At 30.2% G+C, this 21,904-nt stretch overlaps 1 protein-coding gene across 4 annotated transcripts in view; it reads right to left on the bottom strand.

Annotated features, from left to right (window-relative positions):
* Positions 1-977: 977 nt before the first annotated feature.
* The window catches only part of PAN3 (Poly(A) specific ribonuclease subunit PAN3), a 50,715-nt gene continuing 29,788 nt past the window's right edge, over positions 978-21,904 (bottom strand). For 2 of the 4 annotated variants that reach the window (XM_076462684.1, XM_076462682.1), the window contains exons 10-17: positions 19,857-20,009; positions 19,379-19,535; positions 17,253-17,340; positions 10,473-10,612; positions 8,874-9,003; positions 8,193-8,257; positions 7,329-7,467; positions 978-2,658 (exon numbers count right to left, since the gene is read on the bottom strand). In XM_076462684.1, coding sequence (XP_076318799.1) covers positions 2,512-2,658; positions 7,329-7,467; positions 8,193-8,257; positions 8,874-9,003; positions 10,473-10,612; positions 17,253-17,340; positions 19,379-19,535; positions 19,857-20,009 — 1,019 coding nt within the window. In that variant the 3' untranslated portion in view covers positions 978-2,511. Of the gene's footprint in view, positions 2,659-7,328; positions 7,468-8,192; positions 8,275-8,873; positions 9,004-10,472; positions 10,613-17,252; positions 17,341-19,378; positions 19,536-19,856; positions 20,010-21,904 lie in introns of all 4 variants that reach the window. The other 2 variants (XM_076462683.1, XR_013016100.1) reach the window with 2 other exon arrangements.

A 21,904-nucleotide genomic window follows, 5' to 3' on the forward strand; every position in this document is an offset into this window, starting at 1 on the left:
GGTCCTTTATATAGTTTACTTCGAAAGTTATTAATTTCACCTACTGTGTTTTCACAAGTTATTTAACTCTTTAAACCCATAACTTTTTGCATGTTCCAATGGAATTATTTTTATGATGTTCTAATAATTATAATCAAACCTTATGAAATTTCTATGTTTATAAAAGGTAGATAACATTATTTGGATTTCTTTTCAATCAAAGAGATGTAAATGTTATCAGATGCTGTCTCCATTAGATGGGTAAATTGATATTTTTGGCTGGATGCTGTTAGCATCTGCTCAGATTTAAGGAGTTGAACAGGAAAAAAAAAAAACACACACAGAAAATTACTCAATGTGATGTGAGGTGGACCTGGTAATTGGTATAAAAGCTGTAAAAATGAAATACATTGGCTGTAATAGTTTTCAACAAAAACGACAGACCTTGTTAAAATAAAAAATTTACAACATGATTTCTAAAACCTTAATGACTTTTTCAAATAATTTTACACAGCAAGATGAAGTCATTACTACCTGAGATTATATGGCTAAACAAGTAGCACAAATGCTATATCTTTATGTATTGAAACAATCATAATTAAAAAAGGATCTTTTTATGAATAGTAAATATTGGATTTTATCTAAAAAGTCATTGATATTAAGCAACTGCAGCACTAATTGGATCAAATATTTCATAATATTATAAAAAACAAAGGAATATGGATCAACTTGGGCCATAATGACCATCTGAAAAGAGACTTAGAAAAAGTGATATTCCAGCTTTAGTTGACAAAGTGTGGTATCTTTTAACAGGTGAGAATTCAACTACACGAAAGTCAGCAGCAGCAACTGATCATATGACCTGAGTAACAATGTGTAACATAACCAAGAAAGATCCAAGCCTGAAAAAGCAACACAAGTCACATGAAACAAGTTTCTTCCATAACATATCAGTTCAACCACAGCATACCTCAATTAGCTGGAGAATGAAATGGTTATTTTTGCTGTTCTACATGAAGATGTACTGTGCAATTTGATTGTATGATCATGCACTGGAAAACAATTACCTTTGTCCAATACTTGAATTGTGGCAAGGTTTAGGGAGAAGAGTTGTGCTTTGAACACAACAGCTTTATGCAAGAGACTTTAGTATTAAAACCTACACTCAAAGACATTGTCAAGATGCATGGTTGTCATAAAGAACATGACTGAACAAGTTGACATTAATTGTGATGATATGGTGTGGTTATAAGTTATTTTAACATAATGCACTTAATCTGTATTAATTTCTAAATCAATAATTTTGCAGATTTTATTACTTTCCTTGTAAAATTTAAGTAAATTATATTGGTATAAGTTTTAACAAATGCAAAAATATTCTACTATAATTTTCAAAATTCTTTTATTTAACTGTGATATTAAAACAATTACAGATTTTACAAATTTTTAAGTCAGTAACTTTGTAAGTTTTATAAGTTTAGTTTATAAAATGTAAGTGAACTGTAGTGGTGTCAGTTTTAACAAATGATATCCTAGTAGAGTGTTAAAGGTGATGTAAAAAACAAGTCTTTTCAAGAGCTGACCCCTTTGTAAGATTTTTCTCATGTATACTTACTGATTGAATATTTATAATCCATAGATTATTCATTTTTTCACAAAAAAAGCTGGTTAATGTTTCCTATTAATTCCAGTATCTATTACAACTTCAAAATGTAAATTCATACAGATTCACTGAAAGTGAAACATCACTCACGTTAAACCTATTTCATACAAAACCTTTCATTTTGTTGGCTTTTAAGTATATCACTGATGTTTGAAGGTAAATTCTAATCAGTTTGTTTATTAGTATTTAAAAAATATATATCTGTATATATTATTTTTATACCAGCATTATAAGAATACTATCCAACTTTTCTACTGATGACCAATAAGGACTAAACAACACTCAGTACAAATTGGTAAACCAATTCTATCAACTCCTTCAATCCCTGAGTAGCAATTCATCATGTACATGAGAAATGGCAAATTTTCACTTTCACAAGAAAGGAAACAAAACACTAAAAACTTAAAGTAACATTCTTTGGGGCATTTACTATTATTCATTATCTCTGTGTTGTAATGAAAACTGCCCATTGAAACGTATGTAAGTCAACCACAAAACTGTACAGTTTTTAAACTTGAAGATGGATAAAAATAACCAGCAAGTATTACTTGTTCATTTAGGAATGTACATATTTAAGAAATTTGATTCTAACAATATCTATTTCATTCTTCACTTTGAAATATTTTTCCCCCTACAACTATGCTCTGCCTGGATAATGTTTCATAAGAATATATGTCAATTCCCATATTTATCTGGCAATTGAGGCTCACAGATTTTGCTCTCCAAATCTCCAAAAAGACGGCATGTAGTTGTGCCTGATCATATAAATGCAATGAACAATTTACAGATAAGCCTTTTGTATTGGCAACAATCTTCTCTGGTCCCATACTACTTTATTAGAAAGATTATTTCTTCTGTGATATTTTAGGCTATGTGGGAGTATGAGGCTTCTGAGCAGCCAGTAATTCATTGAAGGATGATTCGAAACAATGCTTCAGTTCTGCATAACTTACAACCAAGACGTTCTGTTCATCACGAGATGTGAGGCAAATCTTCTCAAGTGAGCCAGAATCCAACTGTAGTGAAATTATTAGAAAAAAAATTAAACTGTTTTGCTCTCTCTAAAGTTTTAAAGAAATATAGAAGTTGAAAAGTGTGTACATAATTGATCAGCACTTGTAATAAGAAAATGCATACGTTATATTTCTCACTGAAATAAAAATATATTCAATTTAAAATGTTAACAATGACCAAATACAGTTTTATTACTTTGTAGCTGTTTTCTAATAAAAAACAAAATCATAAATTAATAGTTCCTAGAAATCTTGAGTTTTACATAAGAAAAGAAGCACATTTCTCTAACAATTTTCAGACAATGGCTTTCATTGCTTTCTTTAAAGAACTTAGTTTTACTAATACAGACATCTAAAGATCCACAGAAGCAAACATGTAGCAATATTACATTTTACGTGTACATTTAAGCTCTGAAATCTAGAAGCATTTCTAAAAAAAAATTTTTTTATGTTTAAAAATTCAAATGAAACATTACTCGTGATAAGTAAAAATCAATTATCAAACATCTGAAAAAACAACTTCTTTTCTACCTATTAATAGCAGTATGAACCAACCTTCATACCTATTTGTACATTTAATAATTGAGCTCATTTTGAATTTCTAAATGAACAAATTCTGTGTTTTATATCAACAACTACAAAAAATATTAGGTTCATAATTTTGTTTAGTATAATAGTGGTAAGTAAAACATTAGCAAAGTTTATTTTTCCTATTTAAAGAGTAGATAGAGTATTAAAAACAACAAATATAAACCTTCTATTACATAAATATAAGGTGAATCATAAATTTTTTCTAAGCCACATCTAAACACCTTCCATCCTTGTCAATAACTTGTATCATAGCTAAGGTGTAGTTGCATCATGTACTGCTTAGTGTGTCATACTATAATCAGATGAAAAACAAAGATTTAAATCTTGAAATATCTTTGAGATCAACAGTATCATAAGTTACAAATTAGACAGACAGTAATAACCATTACTTACAAGTTCATACACATGTGTAACATAACCCAGAAACAACAAAACTGAAATTCAAAATTATGCTTCTGTTATCATTCCTTCTTGACATCTTTAAGTCATAATAGATAATGCCTGTGGTCATAGCACCCAAATGCATTGGAAAAATTCCATTTATTAGGCAAACTTCAAATGCCAATGTAAAGCTCACCAGCAACTAAGAAGAATCAGTTAAAAGTCAGAAGTTGAGTACTTGAATTTACATCTCAGCTCCAATTGCTTTTTGCTATCTGCAGTAAATTTGGGGAAGGCAATTACCTTTAATATTTAGAAACAGCTTTAACACAGAATTAAACCAGCCCAAACAAATACTGCAAAGCAAGCCTCCCAACCTTAACGTTTTTATTTGATGTTAGAAAAAAAATAACATTCTTATAGTGCAAGTGAGCCACCCTTAATTTCTACAGAACTCCCAACATCCACCCTTTTATCTAATAAACAGTGATGTTAAATAAAACTAAATATCCTTAATATTCAAGCATAAACTGAAGTTGGTCATTCTCTCACAGTACACTGAACTATTATAAATGTAACAATCGGTCACTTAAACCAAGTAACTAATAACTAATGCCCTCTAAGTTCTACATAATGTGGTTTACATAACAAGACCTCATCACACTATAATGGAACTCTTTCTTATACAATACTGGAAAAACCTTTTTATTATATGATGTGCAACTCCCAACTTTGCTAAATTGATATCTTGTGTGCAAGTAGATTTGCAATATGGGTCATGATTTTCCCATCCTCAGTCATGGAGAACTTTTACTCTTTATTCTCAGGGTGCAGATGTGATGGTATGAATATGTCATATGAATCTAATGCATTGGCACCATGAGTAATTGGCTAGTTAACCATTAACATAATTCTGTATTTATTATAAAAAAGTAAATAAAACAGTCCTGATAACCATTATTTTTCAGTTTGTTTATGAATAACTTAACATTATTTATTCACCTGATTTATGACTGAAGAGTGAGGATTCTTTATTTTGTTTAACATCACTAATTATTCAGGCATGAAGAAGACAGAACAATATTCTGCTGGACAATGTAATATGTTCCACCATCAATAAATCTTTTCCTTTTGCTTATAAATTATTGTTTGCCTACCTATTACTAAATGACACTAAAGTATACAAATTATTTTCTGGCTCGTACATTATTTATTCACACTGTTTTAAGTTTTGCATTTTAATTCAGTTGTAAATCTCAGTAACTTGTTAAACTGTAAAATTATTATTTAAACATTTCACTAAAACATATGTAAACTAATGGAGTTTCAAGTTACAGATTTATAGTTCTTCAGGAATTATGATGCAAGTGTGGAAATTTGATCTTAGTATGTTCTTAATATATGTAGTAAGAGGCAACAATTGCTACATAAAGGTGTAATTTTGTGAAATATCACATATCATGGGTTTAAAAGATGTTTTAAACAAGAAATATTTATGAATATTAATAAATCATACAAATTTATTCTTTGTATTCCATCGCACACAGGTCACTTTCAATGGAAAGAGAATAAAATACGTAATGGACAACAAATCAAGTAGGGAAAACTCTTGCTTTTACATTCAACATTTAATTAAACTACTTTAATGTTTATAAATAAACTTGGCATCAAAACACAGTTAGCAAATCAAATTTTAAGTTTACAAGGAAATATTTTTTTTAAAAAATCACTATTTTTCCTAGTTTGAAAATTATGAAATTTTTTCTCTCGATCACCTATTTTTACTTTATTTATCACCACTCTCTGAAGTACAAAATCTAGTGTAAATTACTGGGAATAATTTTTATATTTTTCAATCTTATTTGTTTATGAAGTTATAAACTAGAAAATCAGAACCATTTGTCTCATCCTGTCTTTCATAAGTTACTCATATTTCTCTCCGACATGTTATACTACATCAATTATAACTAACACAAATGTAAAGTTTTAAATTATGTATAATACTACATTGTTTTAAGTACAGAGAGCTAAGTTTCATCTTTGAGTTGAAAATTTATTAGATGATGTTGAGAACAAGCAGCAAAAAGAATTAATTTATGTTCCTCTTGTACTAGTTGGAAACCAGTTAAATTATAATAGTTACTAGTTTTGCCAGACATATTAAAAAATGACAGGTTAGAGTTTTGTGAAAACAAAACAAAAATTCCAGGGGCCTCTTGCTCTTCGAATGACTATTATTCACCAAATTTTATTCTTCATCATAAAAGAAATATAATCAGACACTCAGATGATGAAAACAATTTTCAAGCAAACCCTCAAAAAGTCAATAAGAATGGTGCAAAATGAAATAAAAAATGACTCATAATATGAGGCTCACACACAAAATGACAACTAGCTTTTATATATGCAAGAGATTTATTAAAACTTATGATCTATTAAGGTTATGTCTTCATTCCAAAGCTAGGCATTCAGCCCCAATTATCCATGATAGTAATATACAGCTCTAGAAAGTAGGAATCCACGACCTTGCTAATACAATCTTATCACACAAACTTTCACACTTAACATCCCAGCAGAAATTGTTGAAGTAGACCTATCTATTTATTTCATAAAGTTGTCTCATTCAAGTGGTTCTATGGTAAGTGGAAGATTCAAAGGCCCATCAGCATTTCATACATACAAGAATATCATTTTCTAATTATGCTATATAATCTAAAAAATTAAGGTTTAACTCTGAAAGCAAGTGAAGCACCCAAAAACTAATAGTTCAAAGGTTTATGATAAAAATTCCATCACAAAGTTTAAACCTGTACAATAATTTAATTTACTGTAATTACTTAATATTAATGGAAACATGTTTGGGAGAAAACAATCAAAAGGATATTTTACCTAAAAAGTGACAATAAAACTGAAAAAACTTGATGAAAATCTAATAAAAAAAACATGAATTATGGTCACTGACCTCTAATATTCTTCATCAAACTAAGTATATGTATAAAGTAAATTGATATAAAAAAGTAATTCAAGCCATCCCTTGTGAACAATTGAAGCATTAACTACAAGAGAGAACAATATCAGGTCACAGTTTTGTTTCTAGTCGACACAGATAAATAGCATTATCAAAAGACAAATAACTTTCATATGTATCAGACAGGACACCGTTTACTTTGTTCCGAGGTGCATTGCATAGTGTACATAAAAATTATATATTGTACCAGTACCATCATTATAAACATGTGTACTGAAATTTCTCGTGGCAACCAATACCAAAAAAGATGTCAAACTCAAGTACTACATTTCTTGCTATAAAAGCGACAAAAATGTAAAAATTAAAAACTTTCATTCAATATGGTAACACGTACTACAAGTCCACCTAATGAGTTACAAATTGCATGGTTGGATTATGAGTTAAACAATTGTTAAAAAAACAATAAATAATAAAATTACGTATAAACAAATGTAGACTATTATAAGCTTTAAACTATTTAGGGTAAATATTGTAGATTTAGATTTAATTAATTTTTTTTACAGTAGCACAAAGTCAGTAAAGTTTTGGAGATATATGGATATGTAAATAAGATACAATGGTATCTCAGCAGTGACGTAAGCTTAAATGTCTTTCAAACGTTATTTCAATATTCTTTACTTTTCTTCAAGCAAATAATATTACTTACAAAAAAAACGCACTCTTTCAGCATTACCTTATTTAAACATTGCACAACATGAGCCATGTCTATCCAAGGTCTTCCATCTTCTGTGACCTGATGAAAGAGGTAATCTCTAAACAGTTTCAGCATATATCGATCTCCAGTTTCAGCCCAGGTGGGATCCATGCTAAATCTACAAAGCAGCAACCAAAATAATAATTTTGTAAGAGCAATTCACTTAAGTTTTGATGCTGGTGAATGAGTTTTGTGCAAAGCTACTCAAGGCTATCTGTACAAGGCCATCCAATTTTGTAGTGATTTGTTAGATGGTATGCAGTTAGTCAATATCATTCATCACCAAATTATGGGCTATTCTAATTAAGCAATAGAGTTCACCACCACTCTTATAATGTACTAACAATTTTATTTTGGTAGTAAAGGAACCTCAAATCCACAGCTCAGCATACTGGGCCTCATTTAGGCTCCAAACTTATGACCAGTTTAACCTATAAATCATTACATTAACTAAGTAATCAAGAGTGTTTGCTGGTTTAATAGCTGATTTCAATGAATCGGACAACACTACTCATGAAGAAAACTGGTGGATTATTTACAGTGCATTATACTGATAACCAAACTTGAAAATAATTAAATAAGTTTAGTACAAAAATATGAAAAACTTACATTTAAGACTGTAAATGTTCAAATTTATCATAAAAGCATTGTTGGCCAGTATTTTCAATACAACTTGTGACACCATATTCAGTTAGAAAACAACAACAACTAAAACAATCCCATAGTAATGTAATAGCCATTCACTGCTAAATATCTTTGAAAAAGGACTCTTAACCATGAAAGTTATAACACTAACATTCTACTTTCAACTTTTTTATCTAGCAATCAAACTGAAATTCATACTCAGGTCGTTCATTGATGGTTCCAAGTTTTGAAAGCAATCGAAGTAATCTTCCATTTTCAATTTCCTAGAAGATGATGAAAACTTTAATAATTCATTATATTTATCTGTAAATATAAACATCATGAAATATGTATATTTAAGTTTTTAGTAAAAAACAGACATGAAATTACCCAGAATACACTTCTTGAAAACAAAATCTTAAATGCAGATCTGTAGAGCTCAATGAAAAATATGTCACAAAATATTTTTTTTCTAAAACTTTACAAGTGATTAAAGGAAACATTAGGTGTACTATAGAAGAATCAAGTACAAAATAAATTTACATATTTTCACAAAATTTATTTTTTCCTGAGCAAAAATAAAAATACATCTGTAATAAGCAAATAATGGAAAGTAATTATTACCAGAGTTCATAAATATTGTCATAATATTTTCATAAACATCTGCAGCTAAAACAAATGTTATATTTTACACTATATTCACCTTATATCTTCACATTAAAACTATTTTTTTCTGCATTAATCTCTTATATAATCATCCACGTATTTTCATTTTATAATTATATAATTCTTTTAAAAGATTTTGCTTTTCTTTCAACTGTGACTTTTTGTACATATAATTTCCACATTAGTTTCAAACCAATTTTTCTTTGTACAGATTTATCTAAATCTTGAACATACTTTTGTTAATTCATTTTCTATTACATCACTTCTCATCTGTGCTGCATCAAGCTGAGTGTAGAATCTAGCACCTATCATTGGCATGATTTCATTGATGCTTCGTACACGACTTTGACTTGAAAGTAGATACCTGTAAAATATTACACAATATGAGCAAAGCTTCATTTAAACAATAACTTGCATAACTATAATAAATATATGGACATTAACACACACATACATACAAATTGTAATATGCACACTTTTATTCTTAAATGTTTTTTTTTTATGTTTCATATGGTTTTCAAAAGCTATCACTCCATTGCCTCCAGAAAGACATCACAAACACAATGACTTATTAAGCTAGTCAATGTTTAATGTAAAATTTCCCAATACTGTTCTTGATATATTTTATACCTAACCTTAAAATATTTTTTTCTAACCAATCCCACTAAAGATTGTATCTGAGAAGTTTTATTGATTTTTCTAACTTGAAAGGTTTCCATTTTTATAACAGACATTTTTAACTGCAAGAAAACTACAAGAAAGTTAGCACACAATCTAATGCCATTCAAGCAATGTGATGTTACTAGTGGCAGAGCAAACAGGATTTTAGGTTGTATCTACAGAAATGGAGGTTAAAATGTCACTTTATAAATCATTGGTTAGGCCACATTTAAAGTACTGTTTTCAACCTTGGGTTCAGAGACAGAACACTAAGATGATACCTGAGATAGAAAGGTTGTCAAACAAGGATAGGCTAAAATCTCTGAACATGCTTCCTGTTGAAAAAAGTATGGTTAGAAGTATTTAAGATTGTTAGGGAATTAGTTGGGTTAAAGCATCATATTTTTTTATATTTAATGCTAAGAGCAGTAGACAAAAATATAAATTTTGGCAGGGTAGGAGTGATCTTTAGATTAGGCAGTTTTATTTTTCTAATAGGGTGGAATGTGTTGTTTTCAGATGTGGTAGGTGCAGATAATTTAAGGGAATTTACAAGAAAGTTTAATACATATTTGAATGATGAGAGATGGCTTTAAGTATTATAATGTTTAGTTGATTTAGAAGATGCGATGGCACGGATGGGTTAAAAGAACTCTTGGCGTCCTTAATGTCATGTTATATTTTAGTACAAGTCAAATTATAAACAGGGGGACATTTTATTGTTTCTCATTGGAATAAAACTTGTATCTTTGGAGAAGCTATAATTCTAAAATACTCAGAAAGTTTGGAATTTGTAGAAAAGCATCCCTGATATCAATTAAACAGGGAGATTTCATTCATATAATGTACTCACAGCTCTAAATGTTTACAAGACCAATGACTATTGGACTAGCAAGAGATGAATGTGGTACTTTTTTTAAAGACAGCACATAATACAGAGCTGACTAGAAAATATTTGAAAATAGTCCTGAAAGTGCATGTGAAATGTAAACTGACAAGTTGGCTATCAATATTACAGTTGTACTCGCATGATAGCACTTTATATATGGGCTTGATATTATAATAATACTTTTTTTACTTTAATAGTATAAATCTATCTCAAAATGTAAATAAGGTTGAACATAATTCACAGATGTGAAAATGGATCACAGAGATAATAAAAAAATAACAAACATGAGAAGATTTCTGAGATCAGGAGAGTAATTTCTTGAAACAAGCTCCATGGAGGTCTGTACGTTCTCTCGTTGTACAGCTGCTAGGGAGTTGCAGGCAAGGGCCAGTACAACTTTACCAAAAGCCAGGAGATCTTCTTGCTTAAATTTCACATACAAAAAAAAAGATTATGTTGATTTATTATAATTATGTAAACATGTGCAATATTTTTACATCCACACGTGTCAAAACAAAAATTTTAAAAACTTTTACAAAGTTATTTAGAACCAACAGTCATATTTCAAGGATTTAAGACATGTGTACTGATATAAAATCAATACTAATTTCAGATGGACTGATACCATAAAGTATACTGACAAAATAAGATAATAAGAAATTCCCTGGATACTGAAAAATAAAAATCGTATAATACAAATATACTATTTAATACATTTTACTTCTGCTGTTTGTTCCATTCATTTCATGTTTTGCTTAGAATTAAACAGGCATAATGATTTTATTGTTTATGAACATAAAACAAATTTACTGCTTCAGCAAAAACTTAATAAAATCAGAAGTTATCTCTTTCCCAGAAGTAAAGTTGCTTATTGAATTTCATCATGCTTAATTTGTACTTTTATTATACACAGACAAAATGTGTACATATATATATATATATATATATATAAAAGTGGTTGTTTTAGAAACATAAAACAGAATAATTTTTCATCCACAAAAACCTGTTTATCTGCTTACATATAATATTACTAGCAAAGTAAAGTGGGCTACACAAACAACTAAATCTACACGTATTATATTTTACTAGATAATATTGGTAACAACATGATTCACCATAAACCTGAAAACTCAGTTGTCTGTTCAGACCAGTGAATGGTAAATTTCACTTTTCCAAAGATTATTAATGGAAAAATTTATTGTTCTTCCAATAAATTTGGGATTTGTCTGCTTATTGGTAAATTAATACAAGATTTTAAACAGCAAAAAGGTAATTAATGAAATTTATACATGAATACTTCTCACCATACACTGCTGGTCAAAATCTTAAGGCCAATGAACATAAAGAAAAAATTTGCATTTTGCATTGTTAGACTCAACCACTTATTTGAGCAGAGCTTCAAATGATGAAAATAAGAAAAGGAAAAATAAAAACCTTTTTTAGCATTTAATAGGGAAAATGTAAACACTATTAAATTAGCCTAAATACTAGCTGGTCAAAAGTTTATGACCATGCCAAAAAGAAGTCCTAAACAGGGTAGGAAATGCCCAACAAGAGGTCTCAGTAGTGAGTTGCATGGCCGTTATTGAGAATAACTTAAAATATTGGCTTTGATATGGTCGATATAAGCGTTTGCAGAAGGCTGGCTGGAATGTTATTCCAAGTGATGAAGATGGCTTCATGAAGATCATGCACTGTTTGGAATTGACATCCATTTCTATAGACTTCCCTTGCCATCCACCCCCAAACATTTTAAATGGGGTTCAGTTCAGGCGAACATGCTGGATGGTCCAAAAGAATCACGTTATTTACCATGAAAAGGTCCTTTGTCCTGTGGGCTTTGTGCATTACAGCACTGTCCTGCTGAAAAATTCCAGTCATTTCCACGCAAGCAAGGACCTTCAGTCAATAAAATGCTCTCTCCAACATGCCAATGTAGTCAGCTGCTGTTTGACACCCCTGTATAACCTGAAGCTCCATTGTCCCATGGAAGGAGAAAGCACCCCAGATCATAATGGAACCTCTTCCACTGTGTCGTGTAGCAAATGCCTCAGGTGGGATATCCTTATCATGCCAGTAATGTTGGAAGCCATCTGGACCATCCAGGTTAAATTTTTTTCTCATCAGAGAACAAAACTTTCATCCACTTTTCTATGTTCCATGTTTGGTGCTTCTCAGCAAAGTTTAATCGAGTTGTTTTGTATGGAAGGAGGCATGGCCTTTGAAGGCGTTTATGGTTTTTAAAGCCTTTCTCTCGTAGATGCCATATTATTGTTCTTGAGCTGAATTCTGCATCCATAAGGGCCTTAATCTAGTTTGACAATTGGGTGGTGTCTTGCTAGATAACCCGTCAAATCCTCCTGCTCAATGCCGCAAAATTTTCTTGGGCCAACCACTGGAAATTCTCATTCTGTATCCCTCAGGGTCTTTTAAAAAATTTGCAACAGCAGTTTTACTATGCCCAACCCCATCAGTGATGGCAGTTGAGAGAAAACCTTACTTTTGCAGCCCAACAATTCTGCCACATTCAAACTCTGTCAACTTTTTAGCCTTTGCTATGTTTTCACCCAATGTAACACAGGAGATGTTGATAATGCTAATACTTGAACACAAATGACTAAATTTCGTAACATGTTTACTGATTAATGCTTCGTATCAGTATGGTCTTAAACTTTTGACCAGCTAGTATTTAGGCTAATTTCATAGTGTTCACATTTTCCCTATTAAATGCTAAAAAAAGTTTTTTTTTTTTATTTACCCTTTTCTTATTTTCATCTTTCGAAGCTCTACTTAAATAAGTGGTTGAGTCTAACAATGCAAAATGCATATTTTTTCTTTATGTTTGTTTGTTTCGGAATTTCGCACAAAGCTACTCAAGGGCTATCTGTGCTAGCCATCCCTAATTTAGCAGTGTAAGACTAGAGGAAAAGCAGCTAGTCATCACCACCCACCACCAACTCTTGGTCTACTCTTTTATCAACGAATAGTGGAATTGACCATCACATTATAATGCCCCCACAGGTGAAAGGGCGAGCACGTTTGGCACGACAGGGATGCAAAGCTTGACCCTCAGATTAATAGTCGCACGCCTTAACATGCTTGGCCATGCCGGGCCGTTTTCTTCATGTTCATTGGCCTTAAGATTTTGGCCAGCAGTGTATATACACTGCTGAAGTTTAGGTAGTACTAACAAAACACTACATTAGTTCAAATCTTACACTTAAATCTTCTCTTTATAAGACTTATTCAATCTTCTCTTCCACTTCTTCCTTTCAACATTTTCTGAGTTGTGTTTCTGATTTAAGTTATCTGACTCAGGTCCTTTTTGTTTAAGTATTTAAATTGAGAGATCTCAGAGTTGTTTGATTGGAACAACATGTTGTGGTTAAAAATAACATGAAAGTCAGTTGGTTAAGACATTAACATGCAATAAAATACCAAACAATAAAAAATACACAATTATATACTGGTCACAATGTGGTATTATCATATAGAGAATTCAGCCACTAGTACATGCATAATAGTGCATTTGCTGAACATATTACTAAGTTCAGATTAATGATTTTTACACTTGTTTCAGGTGATCAGACAACTGTTAATGTCAACATATGTACATATACATGACATGCATAGTGTCCCAAAACCAAATGCCAATTTAATACTGAGGAAATCAACACTGCTTTTCTTCTTTCCTTACATTCTCACCAATTCTTTTTAGGTAATGACACCGAACATTGATTAACATGCAAGGGTTATCTGAGCTGAATGTCTTCATCACTGAATCCCTTTTTAGTGTAGTTTGTAAGAATGTAAAGACATTCAAGCCTATGACAATTGACTTCTTGAATACCCTGTAGTGACTTTTCCCCTTAGAATAAGCCCATGTTTATATTTTTTACAGTATCTATGCATGGGTGACACATTTATGATGTTGTTCTATATTCAGAATAATTAGATTTAAGTACTGGAGGAACAATGATGCAATTGTTGGGCCCCAAGGTTTTCAAACATTAAACTTTTGCTATAAATATCTAAAGAAATGTTAATATTACTCTATTTTGTGCTGTTATATAGAAATTAAATTATGACTGATATATTAAGTACCGTTAAGTTTTTTCTACGTGTTATGTATCTGGGTAAGCATCAGAGCTTTGAATATGAAGAGTCATAAGAGCTGCACATTATCATTCTAAAACAAGTTCTCTTGAACTGTGAAACAGTCAATACTTAACAGTAAGTACCTAAATGAACTACAGTCACATGAGAAGCAAGCACTAGTGACAAAAGCAGTTTTATTTGATAGCTACAGTTAACAGCTGTTTTTAGAATAATAATTAGTTAAGAGACAAAGTTTTCTAACTTTTGTAATGCTGTCCACAAACAAAACAATTCACCATGACACACACACACACACACACATTGTACAGACAAATAATGTAGTATGTTGTTGAAATGTGTGCCTGGAACTCATAAAAGGATATATACATATTTCCCTTCAAACCGACATGCTCTTTCACTTGGGGAAAATGAAACATTGCTGTCATGACATACAGCAACTGACACACCAACAAGTAGATGACCCACCACAGATACTGAAGTAAAAGTTTTGTTTTAAACAAGTACTCTTTTAATGTTTTTTGAATCTTTAATAAATTTCATTTTTTTTAATTTTTTTCACTAAAATACCAAAATTTGAATATGAACAGCTACACAGCTGAGACAGAATTCATTTCATATTTTCAAAGCTGATAATGAAAACATATTAAATACAAAATAAAGGTATGTTATTTCTACAATCTTCATACTATTTTGATTGTTCATCTTGTATTCCAAGAAATTTCATTCATGAATCTTTATGTGTTACCAAAACAAATATAATAAATTAAACAATACTACTTATCCAATTAGTAAATCATATATCAGAAGACAGAAGAAATGTCTGTGATGACTTTCACCTTTCGTGTTGCTGAAAACAATTTAAGTATGTTCAACATTTTAGTAAAATGAATGCAAAACAAAATATGTCATGAGCAGATCGGTAGCCCTCTAATTTTCATGTTTATCTTGTAGCAGAACATGTACCACACCAAATGTACTAAATTTGCATCCTTGTTGAATGTTTCAAGATTTTTCTAAAATGTAAGTCAATTGGTCAATAGTTCTTTGTAGGCTTATGTTATAATTATACTGTATCACCTGTATGATTTCACAGTCTACAAATACTTAATACAGATATACATGTATTTATGTTAATATATCTTATGTACAAATAATAATATGTGGTACTCAACAAACAAAATAACTTTGAATTCTCTCAATTCCAAATAATGAACAACTTTCTTTAACAATGATTTTTAACATAAGAAATTATGTGAACAAAATTAAAAAACAAAACAAAAACTCGAACTGATCTTAAATATCAGTTGTTTGATTACAGCCTTCTTGGAAAAATGAAGTTAATTTAAACAAACAAACAAAAAATAATAATGTCACTTAATTACAACTACCTTTTTTATCTCTGGTTCTATGACTGAATTTTATATTTCTTTATATAATAACAGGCACTGTTAGCTTTCAAACATAACTATTTGCAAGTAAGATTTTATAACAGTATTTAGTCAAAGCTACCAAGGCTACTTGCTGCCAATCTCAACTATGATGTATTGATCAAAAGGTAGACAGTTAAAAGCACCCACCAAATATACTAAGGGACTGACTGTTACTTTTATAATGCACCAAAACCTTCAAGAGTGGAGAATGTTAACTGGTATTGCACAGATGTGAATGCAGTTTCCCAATTAAAAATCCAGAGTTTTATTAAAGAGTCAACTTGCATTCTTGAAAGGAAGACCAAGCATAGTTAGTTTTCATATTTCTTCTGTTTTTTAAACCTAGTTTCGAACTGGTAATCACTATAGTTATAAGTTGCTAATGTCATCTAAATTTTCATAACAAAGATTAAAATGCTTAGTTATTTTAAAGCTTAGTTCATAATACTAATCTCCTCTAACCTTGAAAAGTTTCTGCTTGAAAATATTTGTGTAAAGGTTCAACACTGTTAAGTGTTTGAATTTCAAACATAAGTAAACAATTGTTTATTCATAGGCTTGAATTCTGTGAATCTCAGAGTGACATGTGGGAAGTTTGTACATGGGAGGGAATGAACAGTTTTTTAATAAAAATAAACATTTTATGAACGTTACCATTTTAAAAGGACTTTTTCAAAACTTCAATAGTAAAATAGAAGTTCTTCTACATTAATAAAAACAAAAAGTGATTTAAATTATGTTAAAGGTTTTTACAATTCATACATGTAATATATTTGTGTGATGTTTTTTAATTTTGCATGAAGCTACTCGATGGCTACTTGCAGTAGTTGTCCCTAATTTAGAAGTGATGGAAGAAAAAAACAAATGAACCCCACCACCTATTATCAACTCATGGGACATTCTTTTACTAACAATATGTGGAACTGACAATCATATTTTGCAAGTTGACTGCCCTACCCATGATAGGTCATGTAGTGTAAGATGTGAAATTCATTATACAAAGTTCTTGTCAACAGTATTTGTTTCACTCAAATTTAAGGTCGAATATGAAAAACTACTGCACAAAGTTACTAAGTTCACATAATTTCCATGAAAAATTTTTGAGTACAAGTTTCCACTTATTAATTTCTTTGTTTTTGTTTTTTTTAAAGTTCGTTAATTTACTTATTCAGGTTAAAATCATTTGCTTTAATGGAATGATTCTGGTTAAGGCAAGAAGTTATAAACCTATGAATTAAACAGCAGCCATCATGTGAATGTCCTAGTCTAATAATGTCTTTGTAACATACATTTGCTTCACCAGATGATCGTTTTTAAAAAGGAAGTCTTCTGGATTAAAAAAATTAATCTTAGGTACAAAAAGGTAGATAAATTAAAAATCCAAATAATAATTCTAATAATGAGAATCTAAATGTAGTAACAAATAAATATTATACACAAAGACATGAAATTCACAATATAATAAAAATTTAGTTAACAATTTATACCAAGCAGTACAAAATAAAGTTTACTTACTTGGAAATGGCGTATGAGATCTTTAGGGTTGATCTGACTGGCATCATAACTCAGTACGTCAAAAATCCCACAACAATTAAGTCGCAGTCTATAAAATAAAAGTGTACTGTATCTGTTTTTTAAAGTTTATAAAAATATAACTTTTGTTGTAAAGGGTACATGCAAAGTGTTTCTTGAGTTTGTGAAAGTCATGATGTAACATTGTGTGATGGTTACTATATCTCGGGAATAAGTGTTTTGTCACAACATGATGTATGTGACTATAAATAAATCACTTCCTTTAGCTTATCAAATTTTGTTTGCCTACTTACTGTTATTACTAACATAATGTGTTTCCTTACTTAAAATCTAAAACAATACATTAGGTAGATGAAGTAACTGGAAACAAAACAGGATATTATTTTTGTAATTAAATATGTATTCTGGTTTTCATTCCTGATCAGGTATTAAGAATAACTTTATTGAATTAAACAACAAAAGACAAAGAGTGTACATTTATTTATATTTTTCAGCCAAAATGGCACAGTCTAGCATTCAACCTAACAGCCTGGGCATATAATAACTGTACAGCTGTTGTAACATTAAAATGTAAAATTACTGTACATAACGCAGAATAGAAAAATCCTTATCATCACATTTTCTTTTTCAATTAGGTTCGGATTGACTTTTTGTTCCTATCACGCAACTGTCTCTAAGATATAAACAGTTTTACTCTCACTTCATGTTTTGTTATCAGCAAACGTACATGTGTATAAGGGAATATAAAACATAAACAGAAGAATTATTAAGGGTGTAAAAACAATACTAAAATTATAGTAAGCTGAGCAAATTGTTAAAATTTCATGATTGAAAGCCTAATGCAAGTAATGCAGCACTTTCAAACTTGTCCTTGTATTTTATAGAGTTAAAAGTATTATGTTTAAACCAGTTTCAGTCCTTAGAAAGAAGGTAATTGAAGAATACTGGACATTAACACTTACAAATATTGTCTTGATGGAAAGAAAGTATTTGATATGCAAATACCTTTCATTAGCAGGTGAAGAAAAAACAATAAATCTTAGTTCTGCTTTACTTTAGTGAAGGATCCTCTGTTTTAAGAAATAAACTTCTTACACTTCTGAATACAGTCTTTCTTCCATTACTTTAAGAATTGTGCTCAGTAGCAATTTTAGACTCTTATCATTTTTGTATCATATAAATATAACATTCCTAAACTAAATATCTTTATATACACTTGTGTTTTGTGGTTAAAAGGTTATATTAAGGTCCACTACCACTATATGCATCAAATAATTAGTTAACCCTTATCCCCTGATCTGTATAGCAACTTATGAATCCTAGCATTTGTACTGTAATATTCCTAGTTAAAAAAAAAAAAAAAATTGTGTAGTCAAGCACAAAACTATATGATTAGTTATCTAAGCTACGCCCACCATGGGTATCAGAATTTGGTTTTTAGCACTATAAGTCTGCATAATTACCTTAATGCACTAGAAGGCATTAAAAATGGACATTCTGACATTCTTTATTTCAACTTTTAATGAAAAAAGTTTTAGTATCAATGAATCTTTTGTTCTCAAGACAATATACACAACTGTTGATGTCTAAGACTGAAAGTAAAAATTATCAAAATTATACAGATGTTTTCCTTGTTGTGAGAAGTTTACTATTTAGGGTGGATTCTGAAAAATAAAAGATCCACAGGTACTATTTGAGCATTATGTGCTTCAATACTGTATCTAGGAGAGAGACTGAAACTGAAGGAAAAGACAGATATGTAATTAATTGCAGAATCACAAGGAGTTAATAAAGAATTAACATTTTACTTAAAAAATCCCGTAAGCAGAAAATATATAAGATAACACTATGACAACATTATTTTACCAACTTATTACAAAAAATGTGTATAACAATGTAAATATGACATCAAAAGTCAATATATATACACATCCCATCTCTACTCCACCCCCACCAAATGAAGCAATATTCAATTAATTTGCACTACTATGCTCTACAAAAACATAAAATAGATATATGTTATTTGGATAGTTTACAAGGACAACTTTAAAATCAGTAAATGTTACACTTATTGGCAATAGTGCACAAGGAATGCACAAAATACTGACCTGGACTTTCCTGTGATAAGAATCTTTGTGGGTTCAAAAGCTCTACATGCAAGGCCAGCAGCATGGATTGTACGTAAAGCTGAACTCAGCTGTACAACATAGGCCCAAATCTGACTCTCGGGTAAAAGTCCTGCATGTTGTCTCAACCCACCTAAACCTTACAATAAACAATATGACATATTGTAACATACTTTTAAGGTGCTTATGACAAATGTCTCACAGTTTCAGATGTTAATCAACATTAAATGAAGTTAATTTTTAAGGTTAATTTGAAAACTTAATACTAGTTTTTTCACTTTAGACAAAATGCCTCATTTGATGGTGTACTCATAGTAGTTTGATACATTGTACTAAATGACTTAGAAAAAATATGGTTAGAAGGTTTCTTAAATTAACCTTGGATGTAATGGAAAACAACTGCAAAAATATGAATCTGAAAATAAACAAAAAAAAATGCTCCGACAGAAATTTTTGTCACCTTTACTATGGCCATATGATCTAATCATTCCATCAACATTATTAAACAATGCTGGATGATATCCATTGACAGCAGTAGTGAGCCCTGGCTGGTTGAAGTACTGGTTCATTAGAGTATCAGCTCCTGGGTGGTAATCATACACAAACACAATAGCTGAAAAACAGACAAAGAATATTACTTTTAGGAAGTAACTAAAAGTCAAAGTATACTACAAATATCAAAACCACCCAATGACAGTTATTTGTAAAAAAACAAACAAATATACATACTTAATAATTACAGCATACTACTTTAGGTGAAAATAAAATAGAAGATAAAATAATAATTATTGGCAAATACAAAAATAGCTATATCAACAGTTATTATAATTGAAAATTATATATTAAAATATGAATAGCTCAAAGAAAAAAAATACACATGCCCACCCAGTTTAGAGTTACTTTATTAAAATATATAAAAAAAGGTTAAGAAAAAGAGCATTATTTTTTATTAATAACCCTAAATTTCAAATAAATGGATAAATGAACTTCCAACGCATGGCTGCAATCACAGTTGAATATTTGTGCAAGTGATGAAAGGAAGATAAGCCAGAAATTACTTTATTATTTATTAAAGTTGAAAATGTACAATGGTTCAATGAAGGGCATTACAACTTGATGCATCTATGATCATTCAGGACAGAAGTTTGTTCATATCTGTCATTAGTAATACATTTGAAAGAAATTTTATACCCACTAATGAACTAAACAACAAAAATGTGTAAAAATTGAAAATACTTCAAATTACAAGAAGCATCTTAGAATAAACTTATAGTTGGAACATGTTAAACTTTTGAAACATTTAACTATGAAATTAGGGGTATATTTAGCCTGAGAAACTACAGCTGATTACTTTTTGTACATGTTGTTCATATTGATTAAGTGTTAAAAACAAAAATCATTACTGCTTTATAAAGAAGGCAACAGTTGAAATGTAACACTACTAGTCTATCAATTTCACACTCATGGTAATCATGGACAAATAGACAGTTTTAAAGAAAAACATGTATTAACAAAATAATATTTTATAAACCAATTTCATTTAATGTCTATCTTTCAGAAAAAATTCAAGTCACTTACTGTTACAGCACCTGAATACAATCTTAAATTTTACCTTTTGAAAGAGTCAGTACAAAGTAAGGATGTTCCCATGTTCTTATTTCAATCCAGTATTTATGAAATGAAAAACTAACAATTTAAATATACATGAAGAACTTCAAATTATAAGGAAAATATTTTTCTCTTCTAAAATACTGAGTTACTAAGTATATTAAACTTCATTTTTTCACATAAATCTCAAAGGATTTCTCTCTCTCTCTCTCTTTTTTTTTGTTGTTGTTCAATGGCTGACCACAAGTTTTAATTGACTAACAGCTTCTCTTTAAAATGTTCACTGAAAAGCTGAATCAAAAAGTCTACCATGGCAAGAAACCAACAGCTGAAAGGACTTCAAATCAAAATACAACAGCTATGCCCTAGAATGGTGAAGTACAGAAATAATAAGAACAAGAAATACGAATCAAACTGGAATGTCCAGTAAAAACTGTGTGAAAGAAAAACCTTATAGTGAAGAGTAAACAAAATGCTGTAAACATTTCCTTATAAAACTTTGAAGACTTGAAAGTAAAAGTAAGAAAGATTTCTTTTCCAATGGTATACTTAAAAGAACACCCAATAAGTTAAAAGCCCCAGGTATAAACCTGATGATTCTGCTAATGTTTATAAAACAGGCTGTCATATGAGAAATGATCAAGGCAGTGGAGGACTGTGCTGAAGAGACTGAATGGGAGTTGCTACACAGTTGGTAGGAAAATCTGAAAAACCTCGAGAAAGATTACAATAGGAGGATATAAAAAAAAAAAAAAAAAAAGGACAAGTAAATAATCCTGAACAAAAATTAAGGAATGACACGTTAGAAATTTATAATAAATATGATGATGGCAAAACTATGATAACAGCCAAAAGTGTAACACAAAGTTTACAGCATGATGGAGAGAATAGTTCATAGGA

The sequence above is a fragment of the Tachypleus tridentatus genome, chromosome 10 (assembly GCF_004210375.1).
Source record: "Tachypleus tridentatus isolate NWPU-2018 chromosome 10, ASM421037v1, whole genome shotgun sequence".
NCBI classification, from domain to species: Eukaryota; Metazoa; Arthropoda; class Merostomata; order Xiphosura; family Limulidae; genus Tachypleus; species Tachypleus tridentatus.